This window comes from Nomascus leucogenys, chromosome 1a (genome assembly GCF_006542625.1).
Source record: "Nomascus leucogenys isolate Asia chromosome 1a, Asia_NLE_v1, whole genome shotgun sequence".
In the NCBI taxonomy this organism is placed as follows: domain Eukaryota; kingdom Metazoa; phylum Chordata; class Mammalia; order Primates; family Hylobatidae; genus Nomascus; species Nomascus leucogenys.
Window position 1 is genome coordinate 37,833,371 of NC_044381.1, and position 24,316 is coordinate 37,857,686.

The 24,316-nt window shown below is 43.6% G+C and overlaps 1 protein-coding gene across 1 annotated transcript in view; it reads right to left on the reverse strand.

Annotated features, from left to right (window-relative positions):
- The window catches only part of HABP4 (hyaluronan binding protein 4), a 43,809-nt gene that overhangs the window by 18,154 nt on the left and 1,339 nt on the right, over nucleotides 1-24,316 (reverse strand). The window contains exons 2-5 of the mRNA XM_030799162.1: nucleotides 16,892-17,054; nucleotides 9,569-9,730; nucleotides 9,289-9,357; nucleotides 3,690-3,773 (exon numbers count right to left, since the gene is read on the reverse strand). Of these exons, the coding sequence (XP_030655022.1) occupies nucleotides 3,690-3,773; nucleotides 9,289-9,357; nucleotides 9,569-9,730; nucleotides 16,892-17,054 (478 nt within the window). The remainder of the gene's footprint in view (nucleotides 1-3,689; nucleotides 3,774-9,288; nucleotides 9,358-9,568; nucleotides 9,731-16,891; nucleotides 17,055-24,316) is intronic.

Consider the following 24,316-nt stretch of genomic DNA (forward strand, 5'->3'; position numbering starts at 1 on the left):
AGACATTGGGGGGTCTTAAGCAAGGGGTGGGGGCATGACAATCAGAATGCGGTGTGAACACCACCTTGGTGTAGAAGGTGAGGATGCAGGGAGCCCTATGAGGGGCTCCAGCGGTGGTCCAGATAACAATGGCTTAGACAATGCTGGTAGGTGGTGATGCTCGGTATTTAGGGGTACAATCACCAGAACAGAGGGAAGGACTGGGTTTTGGAAAGAGGAGGGTCAAGAAGACAGAAGTTCCAAGGATGACTCATAGGTTTCTGGTTTGTAGAGCTGGATGGAAACACCGAGTGAGGACCACAGGTGTGGGGAGCAGTCAGCTCAGTCTTGGTCAGGCTGGGCACAGGAGCATCTGGGATGTCCCAGGAAAGTGTCCAGTAGGCAGATGGAACCACAGGCCTGGAGCCCACATTGAAGGTTGGAGCCAGAGATACATATTCCAGAGTTAGCGTGTAAATGACAATTTAAGCCACAGAAGTGCATAAGATCCTATAAAGAAACTCTATAGAAAGAGAAGGCCTAAGGCAGGGCCCTGAAGAACTTAACATTTTAAAAGACCCAAAAGACAAGGATGAGCCTGCAAAGGAGATGCTGAGAGGCAGAAGGAAAAGAAGAGCAGAGTGATCACAGAAACCAACAGGACAGCACGTTTACGAAGAAATCAATAAAGTCAAATGCTTCTGAGAGGTCAAAAAGACGCAGACTGCAGCATCCATTAGATCTGGAGACATGGTGACTGTTTCAGAAGGACAGTGAGGACAGAAGCCAGGCCTGGGCTAAATAAGTGGAGGGGAGGAATAAGTGGAGGGGAGGAAGTAAAGAAGGCCACACGCAACTCTGAAAGAGGCGGCTGATGGAGAATGTGGGGTCCAGAGGACACTTACGAAAGACAGACTGAGCATGTTTAAATGCTGACTGGAAGACTAGGGTTGAGAGGAAGGAGATGAATATACCAAAAAAGGAAGAAGCTAACTCAAGTTTTCATGAAGTCAGTAGGAAAGAGGATCTGAAGCATGAAGAGGTCAGAGGGGGGATGGCACCCCGATGGTAAGCACAAGGGAAGGAGCCCAGGAGGCGTGCAGGTGTAGCAGTCTTGTATCTTTGGCAGTGGGAGGATGATGAAGTTGCCACCTAATGGATCACAATTACTCTGTGATATAGAGGAAACGTTGCATCCAGAAAATGAAAGAGGACGATGGGGGAAGGGTACAGTGGGAGGCAGTGCCAGGGTTTTGAGGAGAAATTAAAACAGTCATTAGAGAAGGTCGGAGAAAGAGTGAACCCAAGAACTGGGGATCGCCAAGGCCTGGTTTCAGAATATTAGTGACCGGGAATTTACTGGGGTCCCAACCGGGCCCACGATGTGACTTGTAGTGCTCAGCTTGTGGGAACAGACAGAGAGAAGGCAGATAGTGGAGGCACCCAGGAGGGGTTTTGCTAGCAAGTTACAGCAGCAGGTCCAAAGGGCCAGAGAGTTGAAGGTGCATGGGTATCTACCTTATACAAAAATTAATTCAAGATGGATTAAAGACTTATATGTTAGACCTAAAACCATTAAAATCCTACAAGAAAACCTAGGCAATACCATTCAGGACATAGGCGTGGGCAAGGACTTCATGTCTAAAACACCAAAAGCAATGGCAACAAAAGGCAAAATTGACAAATGGGATCTCATTAAACTAAAGAGCTTCTGCACAGCAAAAGAAACTACCATCAGAGTGAACAGGCAACCTACAGAATGGGAGAAAATTTTTGCAACCTACTCATCTGACAAAGGGCTAATATCCAGAATCTACAATGAACTCAAACAAATTTACAAGAAAAAAACAAACAACCCCATCAAAAAGTGGGCGAAGGACATGAACAGACACTTCTCAAAAGAAGACATTTATGCAGCCAAAAAACACATGAAGAAATGCTCATCATCACTGGCCATCAGAGAAATGCAAATCAAAACCACAGTGAGATACCATCTCACACCAGTTAGAATGGCCATCATTAAAAAATCAGGAAACAACAGGTGCTGGAGAGGATGTGGAGAAATAGGAACACTTTTACACTGTTGGTGGGACTGTAAACTAGTTCAACCATTGTGGAAGTCAGTGTGGCGATTCCTCAGGGATCTAGAACTAGAAATACCATTTGACCCAGCCATCCCATTACTGGGTATATACCCAAAGGACTATAAATCATGCTGCTATAAAGACACATGCACACGTATGTTTATTGCGGCACTATTCACAATAGCAAAGAGTTGGAACCAACCCAAATGTCCAACAACAATAGACTGGATTAAGAAAATGTGGCACATATACACCACGGAATACTATGCAGCCATCAAAAATGATGAGTTCGTGTCCTTTGTAGGGACATGGATGAAACTGGAAAACATCATTCTCAGTAAACTATCGCAAGGACAAAAAACCAAACACCGCATGTTCTCACTCATAGGTGGGAACTGAACAATGAGAACTCATGGACACAGGAAGGGGAACATCACACTCCAGGGACTGTTGTGGGGTGGGGGGAGGGGGAGGGACAGCATTAGGAGATACACCTAATGCTAAATGACGAGTTAATGGGTGCAGGAAATCAACATGGCACATGGATACATATGTAACAAACCTGCACATTGTGCACATGTACCCTAAAACCCTAAAGTATAATAAAAAAATAAAAAGAACTTGGAGGCCGGGCACGGTGGCTCATGCCTGTAATCCCAGCACTTTGGGAGGCTGAGATGGGCAGATCACCTGAGGTTGGGAGTTCGAGACCAGCCTGATCAACATGGAGAAACCCCGTCTCTACTAAAAATACAAAATTAGCCAGGCATGGTAGCACATGCCTGTAATCCCAGCTACTCAGGAGACTGAGGAGTAGAATTGCTTGAACCTGGGAGGTGGAGGTTGCAGTGAGCCAAGATCGCGCCACTGCACTCCAGCCTGGGCAACAAGAGCGAAACTCTGTCTCAAAAAAAAACCCAGAAAAACAGAACTTGGAAGGGTGCTGGAGACGGAGCCGGGATCTAAGCTATATAATGAAAAGAGAGGGAGGGTGGACTGGGAGAGCACAGAGGGGACGAGACACTAGAGGTCCATACAAGAGTCAGGCTACTCCAAGTCAAGGAATTTAACAAGCTGCTGGAAAAGAGCGTGTGGGCAGAGGACAGAATGCCCAACTTTCACCCATTAATTATCATTGATATTCATTAGGTTGTTTGAACTAATTATTAATTAGTTTGATCACCAGTCATTCATACATTAAGGTCAGCCCTCTGTGAAAGGATAAGGGGTTGAGATTCCCAGTCTGTGAAGAGCTCTTAGAAATCATCAAGAAAGGCCAGGTGCGGTGGCTCACCTGTAATCCCAGCACTTTGGGAGGCTGAAGCAGATAGATCACTTGAGGTCAGGAGTTTGAGAACAGCCTGGCCGACATGGTGAAACGCCATTTCTACTAAAAATGCAAAAATTAGCCGGGCGTGGTGGTGCACGCCTATTGTCCCAACTACTCAGGAGACTGAGACAGGAGAATCACTTGAACCCAGGAAGTGGAGGTTGCAATGAGCCAAGATCATGCCATTGCACTCCAGCCTGGGTGACAAAGCAAGTTCCATCTCAAAAAAAAAAAGAAAAAAGAAATCATTAAGAAGAGAACCAACACCACAATGGGGAATGAATGAAACACCCTACTTGGCTGGAGACTCCTCTTCTGGGGCGCCCTGGGACTCCTCCACCACTGTGGGTTCCTCCATCGGTGCAGTCGGCTCCACATCACTGAAAAACAGCAAGACCCTCTCTAGTCACACAAATACGTTCACGCCAATGCCTTTGTATGTTTAAGATGGAGAAAACATTGTTCTTTTGGTTTTTTGGTTTTGTTTTTTTTTTTGAGACTGAGTCTCACTCTGTCGCCCAGGCTGGAGTGCAGTGGTGCAATCTTGGATCACTGCAACCTCCCTCCCAGGTTTAAGCGATTCTCTTCCCTCAACCTCCTGAGTAGCTGGGATTACAGGCGTCCACCACCACGCCCAGCTAATTTTTTTTGTATTTTTGGTAGAGACAGGGTTTCACCATGTTGGTCAGGCTGGTTTCGAACTCCTGACCTCCCGCCTCCACTTCCCAAAGTGCTGGGGTTACAGTTGTGAGCCACCGTGCCTGGCCTATTGAGGGCTTTAAAGTAAGTTTTTTTAAAAAAGTAACCACAAATTGAACTACAATAACAGAAAAGACTTTTTCAATTTAAATAATTATTAAATTCTCAACTCCAACCTACTCTAATCAATTTTTTAAAAACTCACTCTTTTTAAAACAAAACTAGAATAATTAACTTTCGTTTTTTAAAATGAAGGTTCCAGGCCAGCGGGGTGGCTCATGCCTGTGATCCTGGCACTTTGGGAGGCCAAAGAGGGTGGATCACTTGAGGCCAGGAGTTTGAGACCAGCCTGACCAACATGGTGAAACCCCGTCTCTACTAAAAATACAAAAATTAGCTGGGCGTGGTGGCTGGACTGCAGTGGCGCCATCACAGCTCACTGCAGTCTCGACCTCCCGGGCTCAAGAGAACTTCCCACCTCAGCCTCTGGAGTAGCTGGGACTACAGGCACACACCACCATGCCCGGCTAATATTTTGTGTTTTTTGTAGAGCTGAGATTTCACTTTGTTCCTCAGGCTGGTCTTGAACTCCTGGCCTCAAATGATCCACCTGCCTCAGCCTACCTAAGTGCTAGGATTATAGGCATGAACCACAAAAAACTGAGTATTTCTTAAACTTCAGCAATTAGCTGATTTTACAGAAAAGAAAAATCATAGATGTCCTCCTATGTTGACCTAAATTATTTTATAAATGAATATAAAATATTGTGCCTACAGCTATCACAGAACTGTATGATCAAAACTGAAAGACAATTAAGTTTCAAAATTAGCAGCAATTAATTTGGCAGGTTCTGCTATTTTGTTGAAAGTAAATCATCCGGGGGCGGTGGCTCACGCCTGTAATCTCAGCACTTTGGGAGGCTGAGGTGGGCAGATCACGAGGTCAGGAGATTGAGACCACCCTGGCCAACATGGTGAAACACCGTCTCTACCAAAAATACAAAAATTAGGTGGGCGTGGTGGCGGGTGCCTGTAGTTCCAGCTACTTGGGAGGCTGAGGCAGGAGAATCACTTGAACCCAGGAGGTGGAGGTTGCAGTGAGCTGAGATCATGCCACTGCACTCCAGCCTGGAGACTCTGTCTCAAAAAAAAAAGAAAAAAAGGTAAATCACCAATATTGGATTTATCAGAAGAAAGATATAACCCCAGGGCCCATGTCTATATTTTGACTTCAGTTGTACTAGTGCAGAAAATGCCTATTTGTGCACATATGTTCCATAAAATGTTACACACTTCAAGGCTTTGTTACCTAGTTCAAATCTAATCAGACCTCACACTTAATCCAATCTCTGACAACAACAGATTTTCATCAAATTTTGCTTTGAGAACAAATAAAACTGTCTTGCTCTTCACAATAAAAGTTGAAAGGCAGCATTACTGAAAACTGCATTCATGGGTATCTACTCCAATTTTAACAAGAAAATAATATCTGATACACTTTTTAAATTATTGCAGATGGAAAAATTCTATTTCAGCACACATAAATAGAAAAAATTCTATTTTACCGCTGTCAAACTGTTGAAGAAAAGCAGTAGTACTGAAATGGCTCAGTCATACCAGTTTGAAGGCATTTTGTCCTTAAATCCAGTTATTGCTGTCAAGGTCTTCAAATAGGAATACTCAACTACAGCAAAGCCCTTACACCTTTAATACACTGGGAAGCACTTGGGCTTTGCCAGCCACAAACACATTACTTACTGTGTTAGGCTCACCTCCACTTTCTTCTCACTAATCAAAAGTAGCACATAACTCCTTCGCATATATCATTTTCATGATCTCAAGCCGATTTACTAAGAAATAAATTTCTTACTTTATTAAGAAACGTATGAAGTATATGTATACATAAATAAAATTTATCTCTATTTATTAATTAAGAAATTAGTCTTTTTTTTTTTTTTTGAGACGGAGTCTTGCTCTGTCCCCCAGGCTGGAGTACAGTGGCGCGATCTTGGCTCACTGCAAGCTCCGCCTCCCGGGTTCACGCCATTCTCCTGCCTCAGCCTCCCGAGTAGCTGGGACTACAGGCGCCCGCCACATGCCCGGCTAATTTTTTGTATTTTTAGTAGAGACGGGGTTTCACCGTGTTAGCCAGGATGGTCTCGATCTCCTGACCTCGTGATCCGCCCGCCTCGGCCTCCCAAAGTGCTGGGATTACACGCTTGAGCCACCGCGCCCAGCCTAGAAATTAGTCTTATTCTAAGAAAAGCTTTCCATTACAAATTATAACCACCTAAGAGCTTTGACTAGCTGGGTGTGGTGGCTCACGCCTGCAGTCTTAGCTCTTTGGGAGCCAAGGCAGGTGAATTGCTTGAGCCCAGAAGTTTGACACCAGCCTGGGAAACATGGCAGACCTGCATTTCTACTAAAAATACAAAAAGGGCCAGGCGTGGTGGCTCATGTCTGTAATCCCAGCACTTTGGGAGGCCGAGGCGGGTGTATCATGAGGTCAGGAGATTGAGACCATCCTGGCTAACACGGTGAAAACCCATCTCTACTAAATATACAAAAAAAATTAGCTGGGCGTGGTTGCATGCGCCTGTAGTCCCAGCTACGGGGGAAGCTGAGGCAGGAGAATCGCTTGAACCCGGGAGGGAGAGGTTGCAGTGAGCAGAGATCATGCCACTGCACTCCAGCCTGGGCAACATAGTGAGACTGTCTCAAAAAAAAAAAAAAAAAAAAATGCTGGGTGTGGTGGGTGTGGTGGCATGTGCCTGTAGTCCTAGCTACTTGGGAAGCTGCGGTGGAAGGATCAACTGAGCCCGGGGTTTCAAGGTTATGATAAGCCAAGATTGAGCCACCATACTCCAGCGTGGGCAACAGAGTTAGACCCTGTCTTAGAGAGACAGAGAGAGGAAAAAAAAAAGAGCTTTGACTTTATAACCAATTCAAAATGAGTGCCATGGGGCACATGTCATTTTAACACTGAGACATGCCAGCCTGCCAGGGCCACAAGTGGTCACCTCTTAACATTACAAGGCCAAGGCTGGCCCTCCAGGATAAGTAACCACTTAGAGCCAAAATGATTTTAAGTTCAAAGGCAAACTGAGATGAAGTGGTAGTATTAGATAAGGTGGTAAATCAGATGATTAAGAAAGAAGGTGCCCAAGCTGGGCACGGTAGCTCACGCCTGTAATCCCAGCGCTGGGAGGCCAAGGCAGGTGGATCACCCGAGGTCAGGAGTTCGAGACCAGCCTGGCCAACATGGTGAAACCCCATCTCTACTAAAAATACAAAAATTAACCAGGCGTGGTGGTGGGCACCTGTAATCCCAGCTATTCGGAAAGCTAAGGCAGGAGAATTGCTTGAACCTGGGAGGTGGAAGTTGCAGTGAGCTGAGATCGCACCACGGCACTCCAGCCTGGGTGACAGAGTGAGACTCTGTCTCAAAAAAAAAAAAAAAAAAGAAAGAAAGAAAAAGAAAAAGAGAAATAGAAAGAAAGAAAGAAGGAAAGAAAGTGCCTATATTACTTTTTAAAATATATTATCAAAGTAAAATAAAACAAAATTAAAAGATCTGTCATCAAGGTCCTATGGAACCCCAGACAGAGAAACACTCAACAAGTTTCTCTTCAAGGAGAACACAAATGAGCAATGGTAGTAAATCTAACATTGTTACATTTGATATTAGTTTGTACATTTGTCTTTAAGGACAACAATTTAAGAAAAATAAGTTCATGTAAAAAGCTTATATTCTGGCCAGGCACAGTGGCTCATGCCTGTAATCCCAGCACTTTGGGAGGCCAAGGTAGGTGGATCACCTGAGGTCAGGAGTTTGAGACCAGCCTGACCAATGTGGTGAAACCCCGTCTTTACTTTTTTAGTAAAAAAAATTTTTAGTACAAAAATTAGCCGGGCATGGTGGCGTGCACCTGTAGTCCCAGCTACCTGGGAGGCTGAGGCAGAAGAATTGCTTGAACCTGCAGAGGTTGCAGTGAGCCGAGATCGTGCTACTGCACTCCAGCCTGGGTGACAGAGCAAGACTCCGTCTCAAAAAAAAAGCTTATATTCTTCAAAAGAAGAAAAGTGGAAGCCTGGATCCCCTCAAGCCTCCGCACTAGCGGGAAGCCTGCCCTGTAGCACTGCTCACACTGCACTGCCTGCAGCACGCCCCACCTCTTCTTCTGCAGACACCAGGAAGGCATCATCCCTCCAGCTGCGAAATAGAGCAGAACCATGTATCCACTCTAACTAGCAGAAGAATTGGCACAGATCTAAGGCACCATGAAGCCTCAGAGAAATGTCCAACTTGAGCCTCAGGTGAAACCTGTCACTAAGCTTCAATCTACAAATGATTTTATAAAATGAAGATGTGTCAAGGATCCACACGAACTTTGAAAGGTAAAAATATATAGAATATCCAGGAATTTAAAAAGCATTTTAGGCTGGATGTGGTAGCTCATGCCTGTAATCCTAGCACTTTGGGAGGCTGAGGCAAGAGGACTGCCTGAGTCCAGGAGTTCGAGACCAGTGTGGGCAACCTAGTGAGATCTTGTCTCCATTTTAAAAAATAATAAAATTAAACAAAAGGCTTTTTTTGTTTTTTTGAGTGCTGTGTCTCGCTCTGTCACTCGGGCTGGAGAGCAGTGGTGCCATCTTGGCTCACTGCAACCTCTGCCTCCCAGGTTCAAGCAATTCTTCTGCCTCAGCCTCCTGGGTAGCTGGGACTACAGGTGCCTGCCACCATGCTCTGCTAGGTTTTGTATTTTTAGTAGAAACGGGGTTTCACCATGTTGGCCAGACTGGTCTCAAACTCCCGACCTCAAGTGATCCGTCCACCTTGGCTTCCAAAGTACTGGGATTACAGGCGTGAGTCACCGTGTGCAGCCAACAAAAAGCATTTTGAGGCATGTGCAAATGTACAGTGCCATATGTTTGAGGCATCAGCAAATACATGGTCATCTGTCACAAATTTGTTTGGCTAAAGTAATAGAATTTTAAAAGCAGTTTAAATCTAACTGCAACATAGCAAACCTGTTTTAAAAACTTATCTCACGAAACAAAAGCCTAAAATCAATCTCTACTTAGGGGCACACAAGTATAAAGCACAACACAGAAGACATCATTTTCAAGAAAAGCAAAGATCCAGAGATTTCCACTTAATTGCAGGTTCTCAGAGAGCACACACTTACACCGTACCTGGTATCTTTACCCGATCCCCAGGTTCGAACTCCACATCCACCCACGTTGTCTTCAGTTCTGACTGCTCTACGGAAAGAAAGAACAGACCCTTAAACCAGAAGCTAGTCTCCAGTCCAACTCCAAATCAGAAAGAGCGGTTCATAAAAGTCCCAGGATCAGCTTCTCACAAGAATAACAGCACAGTACTATAAAGTTAACTAAATATTAACATATAATAGATTCATATCATGTGCTGCCACCATCTTAAAGTGAAAATAGCATTTACAAAGAAACTTACATTTTGTCATTCCCACCATATCTTTCAAATTCTCGCTTTCCTCTCTGGTCAAAAGCGTCAAAAACTCTGTTCCCGGGGCCACCTCTGCCTCTGCCGCGCATACCCCCTCTCGGGCCTCCACGTCCTCTCAATGGTCTGTCTCGATCAAACCTATCACCTGGTCTAGGAAGGAGTGGATATAATAAAAACTGGTAAATTAAAGGTCTAAGATCTCTCCAGAAAAAAATTCTAAAAGAAAATCATGGTTATAGTATACTGGAAAGAATGGTGGCTTGAATCATAAATTAATAGTTAACCTTTAGTGAGCACACACTATAGACTATATACCTGGCATTGTTCTGAGCACTTTACATATAGTAATTGGATTCTCACAGACAAATCTTTAATATACAACTATTGCCTATAGATGAGGAAACGGAAGCAGAGAGTAGGCTACGTGGTGGGGCCAGTCCAGGAGAAGCAGGTGCTAGACAGGCATAGTACTAATCTGAATGGGGCATTCCTTTCTCTCTCTGGATCTAGTTTCCTTAACTCAAAAAATGAGAATGTTAGATAAATAAACTCTAAGGTTCATTCCTGTTCTAATACTAAATCTTTAAGTTAAATTTGGAATTTTTGTATAAGAAAAATGGTTAAACTTCAAATTATGCCCCTTCCCAAATCTCCCTCCTAAACACACAACCAGCCAGTAACATTTGGAACTGTGAAAACCTTAACCTGCCTTCCACCTCATTACTCCACATAAATGGCCAAGGGCAGCTGAAGACCTCTTTGTTAAGCCCAATAGCTGAAGCCCTTTTGTCTTCATGTCATTTGACCCCAGTGTCATATGACACTGCTGGCCACTAATCCTCCTGACTTTTCTGGCTTCTCTTTTCCTGCCTGCCCTTAGAAAATTATTTTTGGAATAGATAATACCCAAACATGGTACAAAACTCACACTGTTCCTCAGCCACACAATTCCACTTCTCAGAGGCAGTCAATTCAAGATTCAGAGAAGGGAAAAGTTCTCCGCCTGCCTCTCGTGCCTAACCATTTGTCTTGGTGTTCTACACGGACACCCATCCGTCCTTATCCTTGTGGGCACTCTCACTTTTCTTTTGTTTGTTTTATTAGAACCTTACTTTCGATTTCTTTTTTCAAGGCAGAGCCTTGCTCTGTTGCCCAGGTTGGAGTGCAGTGGCAGGATCTCGGCTCATGCCACATCCACCTGGCCCCCATGCTAATGCTAACTGGCCCTGTGTCTCTCATCTGATTGCAGGACATGAAGCCAGTTACTTCCTAGACATCTCCACTCCGACACCCCCAAGTCAGGCACGTACATGCCCAATGCGGAGCCCTTATTCCTCCTGTGATCCCCAACTCACAATATGAGCGAGAGCCCAAGCCACTCCTCCCTCTTCTTCCTCTGCCACATCAGAGCCTGGACCCAGGACCTGATTGCCCACCCACTCCTCCCTGCACCGTCGCTGGGCACCATCACTCTTTCTGAGGACTTGTCTCTCCTTCACTAAGCTCTAAGCTCTTTTTCACCATTGTAACAATAGTTTAATAAGAGAAATGTTTTCTACTTTGGCAAGGCTTTTAAAAATATTTAAAATCACAAGAAATTACTTATTTAATAGAGGTCCTGGCATCAAGAAACCTAGTGGCATTAGTAGCTCAAACACCAGCACTAGAGGTATGTTACAATCTACTTTTATGGCTAAAAGTGTTACATTAAGAAGCCGCTATACAATAGTGGGTAAAAGCATACAAAACTCGCTATCTTCCTTACTCAAAAAATAAAGAAATACAGAAGTACTGATCATTAACGTTATGCCAGTCTCTTATAAGAAACACCAACCTAAATAAATTCTCCAAGTTGGCTTTTCTGTCTCCCACCTCCTCTAACCAAAACCTGATTCTAAACTATAGCAAATATCTAAAGCAAAACCTGATTCTAAACTATAGCAAATATCTAAAGCAGGCTGGGCTCGGTGGCTCACACCTGTAATCCCAGCACTTTGGGAAGCCGAGATGGGCAGATCACTTGAGGTCAGGAGTTTGAGACCAGCCTGGCCAATATGGTGAGACCCCATCTCTACTAAAAATACAAAAATTAGCCGGCTGTTGTGGCGGACGCCTGTAATCTCAGCTACTTGGGGGACTGCAGCAGGAGAATCGCTTGAACCTGGGAGGCAGAGGTTGCAGTGAGCCGAGATGGCACCACTGCACTCCAGCCCGGGCAACAAAGCAAGACCTTGCCTTAAAAAAAAAAAAAAAAAAACTAAAGCAGGCTAGGAGTGGTGGCTCACGCCTGTAATCCCAGCACTTTGGGAGGCCAACACAGTTGGATCGCTTGGGCCCAGAAGTTCGAGACCAGCTTGGGCAACATGGCAAAACCCCATCTCTACTAAAAAATATAAAAATTAGCTAGGCATAGTGGTGCATGCCTGGTAATCTCAGCTACTCAGGAGGCTGAGGTGGGAGGATTACTTGAGCCCAGGAGTGCAGGGAGCCGAGATTCTGCCACTGCACTCCAGCCTGGGAAACAGAGCAAGACCCTGCCTCAAAAAAAGAAATCTAAAATACAGTTCTAAAACAAAAGAAAAGTAACAGTAATTTTTTTTTTCAGACAGTATCTCACCAAGCTGGAGTGCAATGGCCCAATCACTGCTCACTGCAGCCTTAATCTCCCGGGCTCAAACAATCTTCCCACGTCAGTGCCCCAAGCAGCTGAGACTACAGGCATGTGCCACCACACTCAGCTAATTACCTTTTGTAGAGATGCGGGTTTCACCATGTCGCCCAGGTTGGTCTCAAATTACTGGGCTCAAGAGATCCGCCTACCTAGACCTCCCAAAGCGCTAGGACTACGGGTATAAGCCACTGTGCCCAGCCAAGAGTAAACTCTTTTTTTTTTTTTTTTTTTTTTGAGACAGAGTCTCGTTCTGTCTCCCAGGCTGGAGTGAAGTGGTGCAATCTCAGCTCACTGCAGCCTCTGCCTCCCAGATCAAGTGATACTCATGCCTCAGCCTCCTCAGTGGTTGAGATCACAGCCATGCGCCACCATGCCTGGCAAATTTTTTTTTGTTTTTTAGAGACAAGAGTCTCGCCTGTCACACAGGCTGGAGTGACGTGGAGCAATCTTGGCTCACTGCAACCCCCACTTCCTAGGTTCAAGTGATTCTCCTGCCTCAGCCTCCAGACTAGCTGGGATTACAGGCGTGTCCCACCACGCCTGGCTAATTTTGTATTTTTAGTAGAGACATGGATTCACCATGTTGGCCAGGCTGGAATTGAATTCCTGAGCTCAGGTGATCTGCCTGCCTCTGCCTCCCAAAGTGCTGGAATTTCAGGTGTGAGCCACTGTGCCCAACCTACAAATTCTTTTTTTTTTTTTTTTTTTTTTTTTTTTTTTTTTTGAGACAGAATCTTGCTATGTCACACAGGATAGACTGCAGTGGCATGATCTCGGCTCACTGCAACCTCTGCCTCCTGGGTTCAAGTAATTCTCCTGCCTCAGCCTCCTGAGTAGCTGGGATTACAGGCGCACCCCACTAATTTTTGAATTTTTAATAAGGCAGGGATTCACTGTGTTGGCCAGGCTGGTCTTGAACTCCTGACCTCAGGTGATCTGCCTGCCTCAGCCTCCCCAAAGTGCTGGGATTACAGGCGTGAGCCACTGTGCCACCGAGAGCATTTCTTATTGCACTTTCCCCAAGCTTGAATATGATAAAATTTGATCTTTGCTCATCTGATAGTGAAAAAGTGTGTCACCTTGAGTTTCTTTGATACCTATACATGTTTATTGGACAGAATTATAGAATCTTCATAATCTCAAAGATTATCTAAATTCAGCCCTCTCCATTTTTCAATGAGGAAACAGACCCAGAGTTTCAGCAATGTGTGTAGTAGTTTTGTCACAGCCAGCTGCCATGGATTTCTATTCTACCCAGGCAGAGCATGTGTTTTCCCACGGATGCAATGTCATAAACGGCGCTGGGATTAAGGGGCATGTCTCCGCCCCTGAGATCTGCTATATCATGTGGTGCACATATTCTAGGAGTAAACTACTGTTTTTAATGCAGCAGGAATTTTTCCTTAGGCTCCAAATAAACTTAATTGAACTCTTAGAACATAGACTATTAGGAGATTAGTCTGCCTCTGTCTAGATGAATTTTGGCTCTTCCTTTCTGTAGTTTACTAGTCATTTAAAATCAATTCCTGTTCTGAAAAAAAAATCCCTCAGATGTTTACCCTCTCCCCATTATTAACAAGCTTTAAGCAAACTGTGGTAAAATATACATAACATTTACCATTTTAGTCATTTTTAAGTGTTCAGTACTGTGGCATTAAGTACATTCACACTGTTGTGCAACTATCATCACCATCCTTCTCCAGAACTTTTTATGTTTTCAAACTGAAACTTGGTATCCACACTGAACTCCTCATTCGTACCTCCAGGGGCTCCAGGCTTCCCGCTTGTGAAACAGGTGTCATGTCTACTTGCTAGGACTGTTGTAAGACAGTGAATCACAGGTCTATAAAGCAGGATGCTTGGCTCAAATGTTATTTTCCTTCCTTTTGATTGTGAGTTTGTCACAAAACTTTCTATGTTTTATTTATTAAGAGTGTTTTTATTATTAGTTAAGAGTATTATTTATTGAGAGTATTTTTTAAGAAACTTTAAGAAAATGTTTTCTGATATCAAGATTCAGATTTCCTTGAAAGTGAAAATCCCCTACATCTCTCTACTGTGATATACTGAGAACACATTACTTCTGTGGCATTCCTGCCACAAGTACGTAACCTCATTCCACGAGGAAACATCAGAAAAACTCAAAATCTGGGACATGTTATAAAATAACTGGCCCATACTCTTCAACATGTCAAATTCATAAAGACAAAGGAAGGCTAAGGAGCTGTTCCTAATTAAAGATGACTAAATACAATGTATTTGCCTGGAGTGGATCCTGAACCAGAAATGTTTTCTCTTTTGTGAAAAGACATCACTGGGACAATTGGTGAAATCTGAGTAAAGTCTGTAGACTATGTAATTTAGAGAATTAGATAACAGTATTGTATTCATTTTAATGACTTTGAAAATTGTATCATGTTTTTAGGAAATGCATTTAAAGTATTTAGGAGTAAGGGGACATTCCTACACCTTATTCTTGAATAACAAGGAAAAGTTGTGTGGTGTGGTGGGGGATGGATGATAAAGCAAATGGGGTAAAAAGTTAGTGTGTGGGGAGTCTCGAAGGGCAGATGGAAATTCTTTGTATAATTCTTAAAACTTTTCTGTAATTCTGAACTTAAATTTTAAAAACCCTCCATAATTCCATATCCCACCTTACTCTTGCATATATGTATTATTCACTTAATAGCTATTTTTTTTCTTTTTTTTTTTTTTTTTTTTGAGACGGAGTCTAGCTCTGTCCCCCAGGCTGGAGTGCAGTGGCGCCATCTCGGCTCACTGCAAGCTCCGCCTCCCAGGTTCACGCCATTCTCCTGCCTCAGCCTCCCGAGTAGCTGGGACTACAGGCGCCCGCCACCACGCCCTGCTAATTTTTTTGTATTTTTAGTAGAGACAGGGTTTCACTATGTTGGCCAGGATGGTCTCGAACTCCTGACCTTGTGATCCACCCACCTCAGCCTCCCAAAGTGCTAGGATTACAGGCTTGAGCCACCGCGCCCGGCCTAATAGCTATTTTTTCATGTCACATATAAAGATCTATTTTATCCTTTTTAAACACTACATAGTCTTGCTACTAAAAAAGGGGGGAAACATGGGTTTGTGCAAGAGAACTATAATTTCCTCGTTTCCACAGAATCCCTAAAGTGAGGGGAAAATAAATACCCAAATGCTTCCAAAAATAAGCAGCTCTGCTCCAAGAATCTTTGCAGAAACAAGTAGACTGTGCTTACTACACAGCAGATTTGAAGTAATCACCAAAAAAGGGGCAAAATTAAGCCTTTCTATAAGTTTCTCCCTCCAACATGGTTGCAGATAGACTATCTGAATGTCTTGAATGTGTAACTTCTAGGTGAATAGTTCTGCACGAGTCATCACCTGCTCAGCCCACTCAGACTAAGTTACTTTCTGCTGGACTTTTGTTTTGTTTTGTTCTTAATAGGCTCTATACTATAATTTTACAAAGCCACATTTTTTGGTTAAAACTTGTAGCCAGAATCCTAAATGGAATGGAATTAGCAGTCAAGAAGCAGAAAGAGTTTGGAAAAATGGCTCCCTTGACATATAACTGTTCACTATTCTAGTCTTCCTTAATTTGTTTAACTTTATTTTCCTTGAAATGTGATTCACTAGTTGTTTCTGTTTAACATAAACAGGTTTAATGATTAAACAAAGGCTTTAAGCAGCAAGTGCCAAGCATAAGACACAACCCCTCCCCGTGTTCAGGTGGAGTACAGCAGCCACCATGCTGCCACATCACTAAGCAGCGACACAACACTCCACCAGCCCACGACTTCTGTCCATGTTAGAGTATTTCCAAGAGCAGCCATGCCCTCCAGAAATTGGTATTACACATCATAACAGACTCTTCCTCAAATTTCATCATGGCAGCCTACTGACCTGACCGTGGAGCTAGGAATTTATTTCAATCCACTGAGCAGTCTAAATCGGTAATGCGAAATCAAAAACCATAATTATATTCCTAGTCCAAAATTATATCTCTAATCTAGAACTTCAAAAGAAAACTTCACCACTTCAACACACTCCTGTGTAATTTCTTTTTAAGAGTGCTCTTCAGTTACCAACAAGCAATTCATTTTTAATTGTACAATCATTTCCTGAACCAAGACGTAAAGGCATCTATGAGGAAAAAGGAAGATCCTTCCCATCATCTAAGGTAACATGAATTGCACATAAATTAGTAAAACATTCCTAGGACTGTTACCACAAAAAGCAGTAGCCAGTAGAAAGTTGTATTTTCTGGGCCGGGCATGGTGGCTCACTCCTGTAATCCCAGCACATTGGGAGGCCAAGGCAGGCGGATCACCTGAGGTTGGGAGTTCAAGACTAGCCTGACCAACATGGAGAAACCCCGTCTCTACTAAAAATACAAAATTAGCCGGGCGTGGTGGCACATGCCTGTAATCCCAGATACTCGGGAGGCTGAGGCAGGAGAATTGCTTGAACCCGGGAGCGGAGGTTGCAGTGAGCTGAGATCGCACCATTGCACTCCAGCCTGGGCGACAAGAGCGAAACTCTGTCTCAAAAAAAAAATAAAAAAAGAAAGAAAGAAAAAAGAAAGTAGCATTTTCTCAAAACTTTTCTGGTTCCCCACCCGCCCTGCCGAGGACTGCAGCACATACTTTTCATCTGGAAACTTCTCAGCTGTGAAGTCCACCTGCCTCTCTGTCTCATAGGGTCGGTATTCCCTGTAGGATCTCCGCTCAGCTCTTTCAAGCATCCCCTCTGGCCCACGGCTGTCATTCCATCCTTGCTGCTCCCCTCTTCTAGGAGTCCGCTTCTGGCCTACCAACAGAAAATCAAAGCAGAGAGCTGGAACACAACGTCTGCAACAGCACAGTATTAAACTTTACAGGTACTTGTAAATTTCATTTTTCTAGAAATCAATGTCATAGGAGAATTCAGGAAGTTTAGAAAACTTCAAAGAAAAAAGTTGCTGATACAACTGCCCACAGTCTACTACTTTTTAATAGAATGTTACTATTAAATCATGCTTTCCCTGGCCGGGCGCGGTGGCTCACCCTTGTAATCCCAGCACTTTGGGAGGCCGAGGCGGGCGGATCACGAGGTCAGGAGATCGAGACCACGGTGAAACCCCGTCTCTACTAAAAATACAAAAAATTAGCCGGGCGTGGTGGCGGGTGCCTGTAGTTCCAGCTACTCGGAGAGGCTGAGGCAGGAGAATGGCGTGAACCCAGGAGGCGGAGCTTGCAGTGAGCCGAGATGGCGCCACTGCACTCCAGCCTGGGCGACAGAGCAAGATTCCGTCTCAAAAAAAAAAAAAAAAAAAAAAAAACCACATGCTTTCCCTATATCCTAGAAAGTATATGACAAACTAAACTCACCTATAATTACAGGCACCTCCCAATAACTGTGACAACCATGGGTATATTTTACTAAATAAGCTACAGTTCACAAAAGCAGTCTTACAAAAACACAGTGTGTAAGCCGTACCTAGAAAATGAAAGAATACCCTATATTTCAGACTATACTTTTAGAATCCCAACTGCCCATTACACAGCAACTATAGCTTATCACTGGCTACTAAGGTTTTTGTTTTTATTTTGTATTTTATTTATTTACTTAATTACTTATTTTGAGAAGAGCCTTGCTCTGTCACCCAGCCCGAAGTGCAGTGCACTGTGCAATCTTGGCTCACTGCAATCTCCACCTCCCGGGCTCAAGCAATTCTTGTGCCTCGGCCTCCCAAGATGCTGGGATTACAGGCATGTGCCACCATGCCCAGCTAATTTTTGTATTTTTAGTAGAGACAGGGTTTCACCATGTTGGCCAGGCTGGTCTCGAACTCCCAGCTTCAAGCAGTTCACCCACCTCAGCCTCCTGAAGCGCTGGGATTACAGGCGTGAGCCTCCACGCCTGGCCAAGGTTTTTGTTTTTAAAGTTTGTAGTGCTTATATTTTTACTTTGAAAACAGATTTTCCTGCTATTCTATGAAATATATAGACTTGCGATTATAACTTCCTGAATATAAACCAAACACTGCTATTTGGCAACTTGCCCAAGAGTCAGCCAGTACTTGAGGGCATCTCTTTTTGTCCACTCAGAGTCCAGCACTTGGACACTGTGCTGGGACCAGAGACTCTGGTTTTGTTCTTGTTTTTTTTTTGTTTGTTTGTTTTTGTTTTTGTTTTGAGACTGAGTTTCGCTCTTCTTGCCCAGGCTGGAGTGCAATGGCCCGATCTCGGCTCACCACAACCTCCGCCTCCCGGGTAGAGATTAGCTGGGATCACAGGCCTGCGCCACCACGCCTGGCTAATGTCGTATTTTCAGTAGAGACGAGGTTTCTCTATGCTGGTCAGGCTGGTCTCTAACTCCCAACCTCAGGTGATCCGCCCTCCTCGGCCTCCCAAAGTGCCAGGATTACAGGCGTGAGCCACCGCGCCCGGCCGAGACTCTGGTCTTTTCCTCTGTCCTGTCACCTTGCTTTACTCCCCTTTAGTTTTAACGCTTTAAACATCTTAAGCAAAGTCTACGTTTGAAGCCATCTAATATTTGGTAAATACATTGTGGAGAACTTTGTCACATCTTTAATCTTCAAAAAAAGTCTATCTTTTTTTGTATACATTTAAAAGATCTCCTCTTGCTATGTGCGATTTTTACTATAGTGGCTTCAATTTTTCTTGGTACAAATTACTCTCCACATTAGTTGTATAGCTATAAAATATGACATTTATTCAAGTTAATGGATATATATACATATTTTTTTTTTTGAGACAGAGTCTTGCTCTGTTGCCCAGGCTGGAGTGCAGTGGCACAATCTCGGCTCACTGCAAGCTCCACCTCCCAGGTTCACGCCATTCTCCTGCCTCAGCCTCCCAAGTAGCTGGGACTATAGGCGCCGCCACCATGCCCGGCTAATTTTTTGTATTTTTAGTAGAGAAGGGGTTTCACCGTGTTAGCCAGGATGGTCTCGATCTCCTGACCTCGTGATCCGCCCGCCTCGGCCTCCCAAAGTGCTGGGATTACAGGCGTGAGCCACCGCGCCCGGCCATGGATATATTTTTTAACTATTAGACCTCCCTCCCACTTAGACACACATAAGACCTTAAGGAATATACATACTTTTCTATTTTCCCATTTAATATTTTCTACCAAAACTTTATCATCTGGGTACAGGTAAATCTTAACCGGTCTCATTTTAAAGCAAAAATGATGTTTATGACATCACTAACATAAAATTATATAATTTATTCCTTATTAAAGTATTTTTTTCAAGTGTGAAAAGTTGCACAACAGATCTAAATTCAACCTACTATAATTTTAATGTCCCATAACCTAGAAATATTTAAATTCAATTTGTATCCTGTAGTGAGGTCATAATCTGAGGCTTGTGATATGTTTAGGATATGGGAAAGATGTTATCATAAGTGGAGCATAATGTTTTATTTATTTATTTATTTTTTGAGACAGAGTCTCACTCTGTCACCCAGGCTGCAGTACAATGGTGTGATCTCGGCTCACTGCAACCTCCGCCTCCCAGGTTCAAGCAATTCTCCTGCCTCAGCCTCCCAAGTAGCTGGGATTACAGGCATGTGCCACCATACCGGGCTAAGTTTTGTATTTTTAGTAGAGACGGGGTTTCACCATATTGGCCGGGCTGGTCTGGAACTCCTGACCCCTCAAGTGATCCACCTGCCTCGGCCTCCCAAAATGCTGGGATTACAGGCATGAGCCACTGCACCTGGCTTTTTTTTTTTTTTTTTTTTTTTTTTTTTTTTTTTTTTTTAGACAGAGTCTCACTCTATCACCCAGGCTGGAGTGCCATGGCACCATCTCGGCTCACTGATACCTCCACCTCCCAGGTTCAAGTGATTCTACTGCCTCGGCCTCCTGAGTAGCTGGGATTACAGGTGCCTGCCACCACATCCAGCTAATTTTTTTGTATTTTTAGTAGAGATGGGGATTCACCATGTTGGCCAGGCTGGTCTTGAACTCCAGACCTCAGGTGATCCACCCGCCTCAGCCTCCCAAAGTACTGAGATTACAGGTGTGAGTCACTGTTCCCGGCCACTTTTTCTTTTTTTTGAGACAGTCTCACTCCATCACCCAGGCTGCCAGGCTAGAGTGCAGTGGCACAATCTCAGCTCACTGCAACCTCTGTTACCCAGGTTCAAACGATTCTCAAGTCTCAGCCTCCCAGGTAGCTGGGATTACAGGCCTGTGCCACCATGCTCAGGTAATTTTCTGTATTTTTACTACAGACAGGGTTTCACCATGTTGGCCAGTCTGGTCTTGAACTCCTGACCTCAGGTGATCCACCTGCCTCAACCTGCCAAAGTGCTAGGATTACACACATAAGCCACTGCACCCGGCAGAGTATTATGCTTTGATTGCAGACATATCAAGATAATGACACTTTTTTTTTTTTTTTCGACAGGGTCTCTGTCACCCAGGCTGGATGGCAGTGGTGTGATCACAGTTTACTGCAGCCTTGACTTCTGGGGCTCAAGTGATCCTCCCACCTCAGCCTCTCAAATAGCCAGGACTACAGGCTGCACCATCACACCCAGCTAATTAAAAACAATTTTTTTTTTTTTGTAGAGACAGGTCTCATTTTGTTGCCCAGGCTGGTCTTGAACCCCAGAGCTTGAGGGATCCTCCCGCCTAGCCTCCCAGTGCTGGGATCACAGGCGTGAGCCACCATGCAGCCCCACTGTGACTGACACTTGTGCCCAGTTGCCTAGAAGTATGCAACATCAGATCTGGGGGCACGTGCTTTATTAAGAGTTCAGAACTGGGGCCGGGCGCGGTGGCTCACGCCTGTAATCCCAGCACTTTGAGAGTCCGAGGTGGGCAAATCACAAGGTCAGGAGATTGAGACCATCCTGGGTGACGCGGTGAAACCTTGTCTCTACTAAAAATACAAAAAATTAGCCGGGCGTGGTGGCGGGCGTCTGTAGTCCCAGCTACTGGGGAGGCTGAGGCAGGAGAATGACTGAACTCAGAAGATGGAGCTTGCAGTGAGCCGAGATCTCGCCACTGCACTCCAGCCTGGGCGACAGAGTGAGACTCCATCTCAAAAAAAAAAAAAAGAGTTCAGAACTGGAAAAGGTGTTCAAAATGTAAGGTAGAAAAAGCCACTAAGAAAGTTAATTACCTAACAAGTTGAAAATTGTAACAGATCATGACATAACAGTCATCAGAAAATTTGTCAACAGTAACAATACTTTTCCATACTTTTACCTCAGCGTAAAAAGTTATTTTAACACAGTTTCAGATTTCCTATTTCCAACCCATAGTTTTAAAAACATCTTTTACTATCTCCACTCAACTACAGAATTACTTATAGGTGCTTATTCCACCTTTCTGCTTCCTCCAAGTTATTTTTTAATTGCGTCAAATTTGGAATTCATCAAACTTAAAATAGGACATTTACTGTATACCATATTAAAGCCTTTTCCAACAGTATAAAACTGAAAACTGTTAAATACAATTGGCTACTTATTAAAATAATGATCAATATCAAGCAAACATTTCATTTTCCCTCCCAAACCCCCCCAAAACAAAGATAATTAGAATAATTATCAGTTTTGGGCAAACATCTCATTCTCCTTCCCAACCCTCCCAAAACAAAGATAATCAGCATCCAATTTTTTCCCCACAATTTAGTACTAAGAGATCAACACTGCCATGAATCGGGCTTGTTTTTCTGTGCTGGATCAGCAGCTCCAAGTGGAGAATGCAAGCACTGCATTTCACTAACCTCGCCAAGAAAAGGCTGGCACATGCATTCATCATCATCTAAACCAAGCCCAGGTAAAGAAACAGAATACAATAAAATTTACAGTAAGATTTTCCACAAAATAAAATTGAGCTTTGTTTCAAAGAACATAATTCTGAAGGGCTAGGAAAACCAAAACTGAAATGGCCTCTCATGACTTTAAGAATGAACTTATTGAGGAAGGCTCACCCAAGGGTTTATATATATATTGCTAGACAGATAGACATTAAAAACCTACATTTCTGGCCAGGCACGTGGCTCACGCCTGTAATCCCAGCACTTTGGGAGGCTGAGGTAGGTGGCTCACCTGAGGTCAGGAGTTCAAGACCAGCCTGGACAACATGGTGAAACTCCATCTCTACTAAAAATATAAAAAATTAGGCAGGGCACAGTGGCTCACATCTGTAATCCCAGCACTTTGGGAGGCCAGGGCAGGTAGATCATGAGGTCAAGAGATCGAGACCATCCTGGCCAACATAAACATAGTGAACCCATGCCTCTACTAAAAAATATACAAAAATTAGCTGGGCATGGTGGCGGGCGCCTGTAGTCCCAGCTACTCAGGAGGCTGAGGCAGGAGAATCGCTTGAACCGGGGAGGCGGAGGTTGCAGTGAGTCGAGATCCCGCCACTGCACTCCGTCTCAAAAAAAAAAAAAAAAAAAATTAGCCAGGCATGGTGGCAGATGCCTGTAATGCCAGCTACTCAGGAGGCTGAGGCAGGAGAATCGCTTGAACCCAGGAGGTGGAGGTTGCAGTAAGCCAAGATCATGCCACTGCACTCCAGCCTGGGCGACAGAGCAAGACTCCGTCTCAAAAAAAAAAAAAAAAAAAGAAACCCTTTTCCATAGGAAAAGCTTGCGACTTCCACATTCTTTCAGGATTAACATTTCTATGATATGTCAAACATGTTTTATTTTTGTCTACGCTAAGCATTCACTTACAACATTCTAACTGAATTAAAAATTTTGAATGTTAGAAAAGTACAGTGCTTCATATCAACTAGGGCTACAAAACCTTGAGAGAATAGCTCTTTGACACCCATTATAGATAAATTTAGTACAGTAACTACATAAATGGAAATTAATGAGCTGTTTGCTCCTGAAATAACACATACTTGAAAAAGAACTTGAATGATAAAATTTCCGTTCTAACTACAAAATCAGCTAAATAGCTTTAGTTGATTTCAAACACAAATACCTTTAGCTCATTTCAAAAGCCAGATCACTTAGACCTAACAACCGACAGAAAAAAAGTTATGAGTGTACTACATGACAACATCAAGTGCAGGAAACAGGTTGCAACCCAGTTTATATCATTTAAGTTTAGAAAGAAAAGAAATAGCTCTGTGCATTTATGTATATAAATGCAAAGTGTTAACAGTAGGAAAAATAAGAGGATTTTCACTTAACCTCATACATTTTGGAATTGCTTAAAATTTTTAAAACAAAAATGCATGACTATTTTAAAAAGACTAAAAATCAATGTATTCACAGCACTAACTCGTCTCACGTTTTTCTGAAGAACAGAATTTTTTTTTTTTTTTTTTTTTTTTGAGACGGAGTCTCGCTCTTTCGCCCAGGCTAGAGTGCAGTGGCGCGATCTCGGCTCACTGCAAGCTCCGCCTCCTGGGTTCACGCCATTCTCCTGCCTCAGCCTCCCAAATAGCTGGGACTACAGGTGCCTGCCACCACGCCCAACTAATTTTTTGTATTTTTAGTAGAGACGGGGTTTCACCGTGTTAGCCAGGATGGTCTCGATCTCCTGACCTCGTGATCCGCCCGCCTCGGACTCCCAAAGTGCTGGGATTACAGGCGTGAGCCACCACACCCGGCATTATCATTTGTTAAAAAATAAAGGGTGAAGAAAAGCTTAGCCTTCTTCAATTCTTTTATTATATTGATGTAAATAAGTTTAAGAGAAAAACATAAAAAACAGGATATAAAATGCACAATGTATCTCCAGTCTCACTGTTTAGATAGGCTCAGAAATTTACTGGCCTACCAAAGGGTCGTGAGATAGTCAATAACATTTTTTTTTAATCATTTTCAACATCTTTATCGTAGTGACTTGATTCTCAAGTGATGACTTTGGATTTAACTTTTCACAAATAAAGGTAAACATTACCCAGCTGCACATCAAAGCCCTAATACTTAAACCTGAGACGTTTCCTCAGGGCTGCGATGCACAATTTTTATCAAGCAAGGAACAAACCAATAAAGCCAAGGTGAACACACTGGCAAACGTTGGCAGGAATGGTCAACCTACACATCTTAATCATAACACTCTGCAAACCTTGGGACCCGC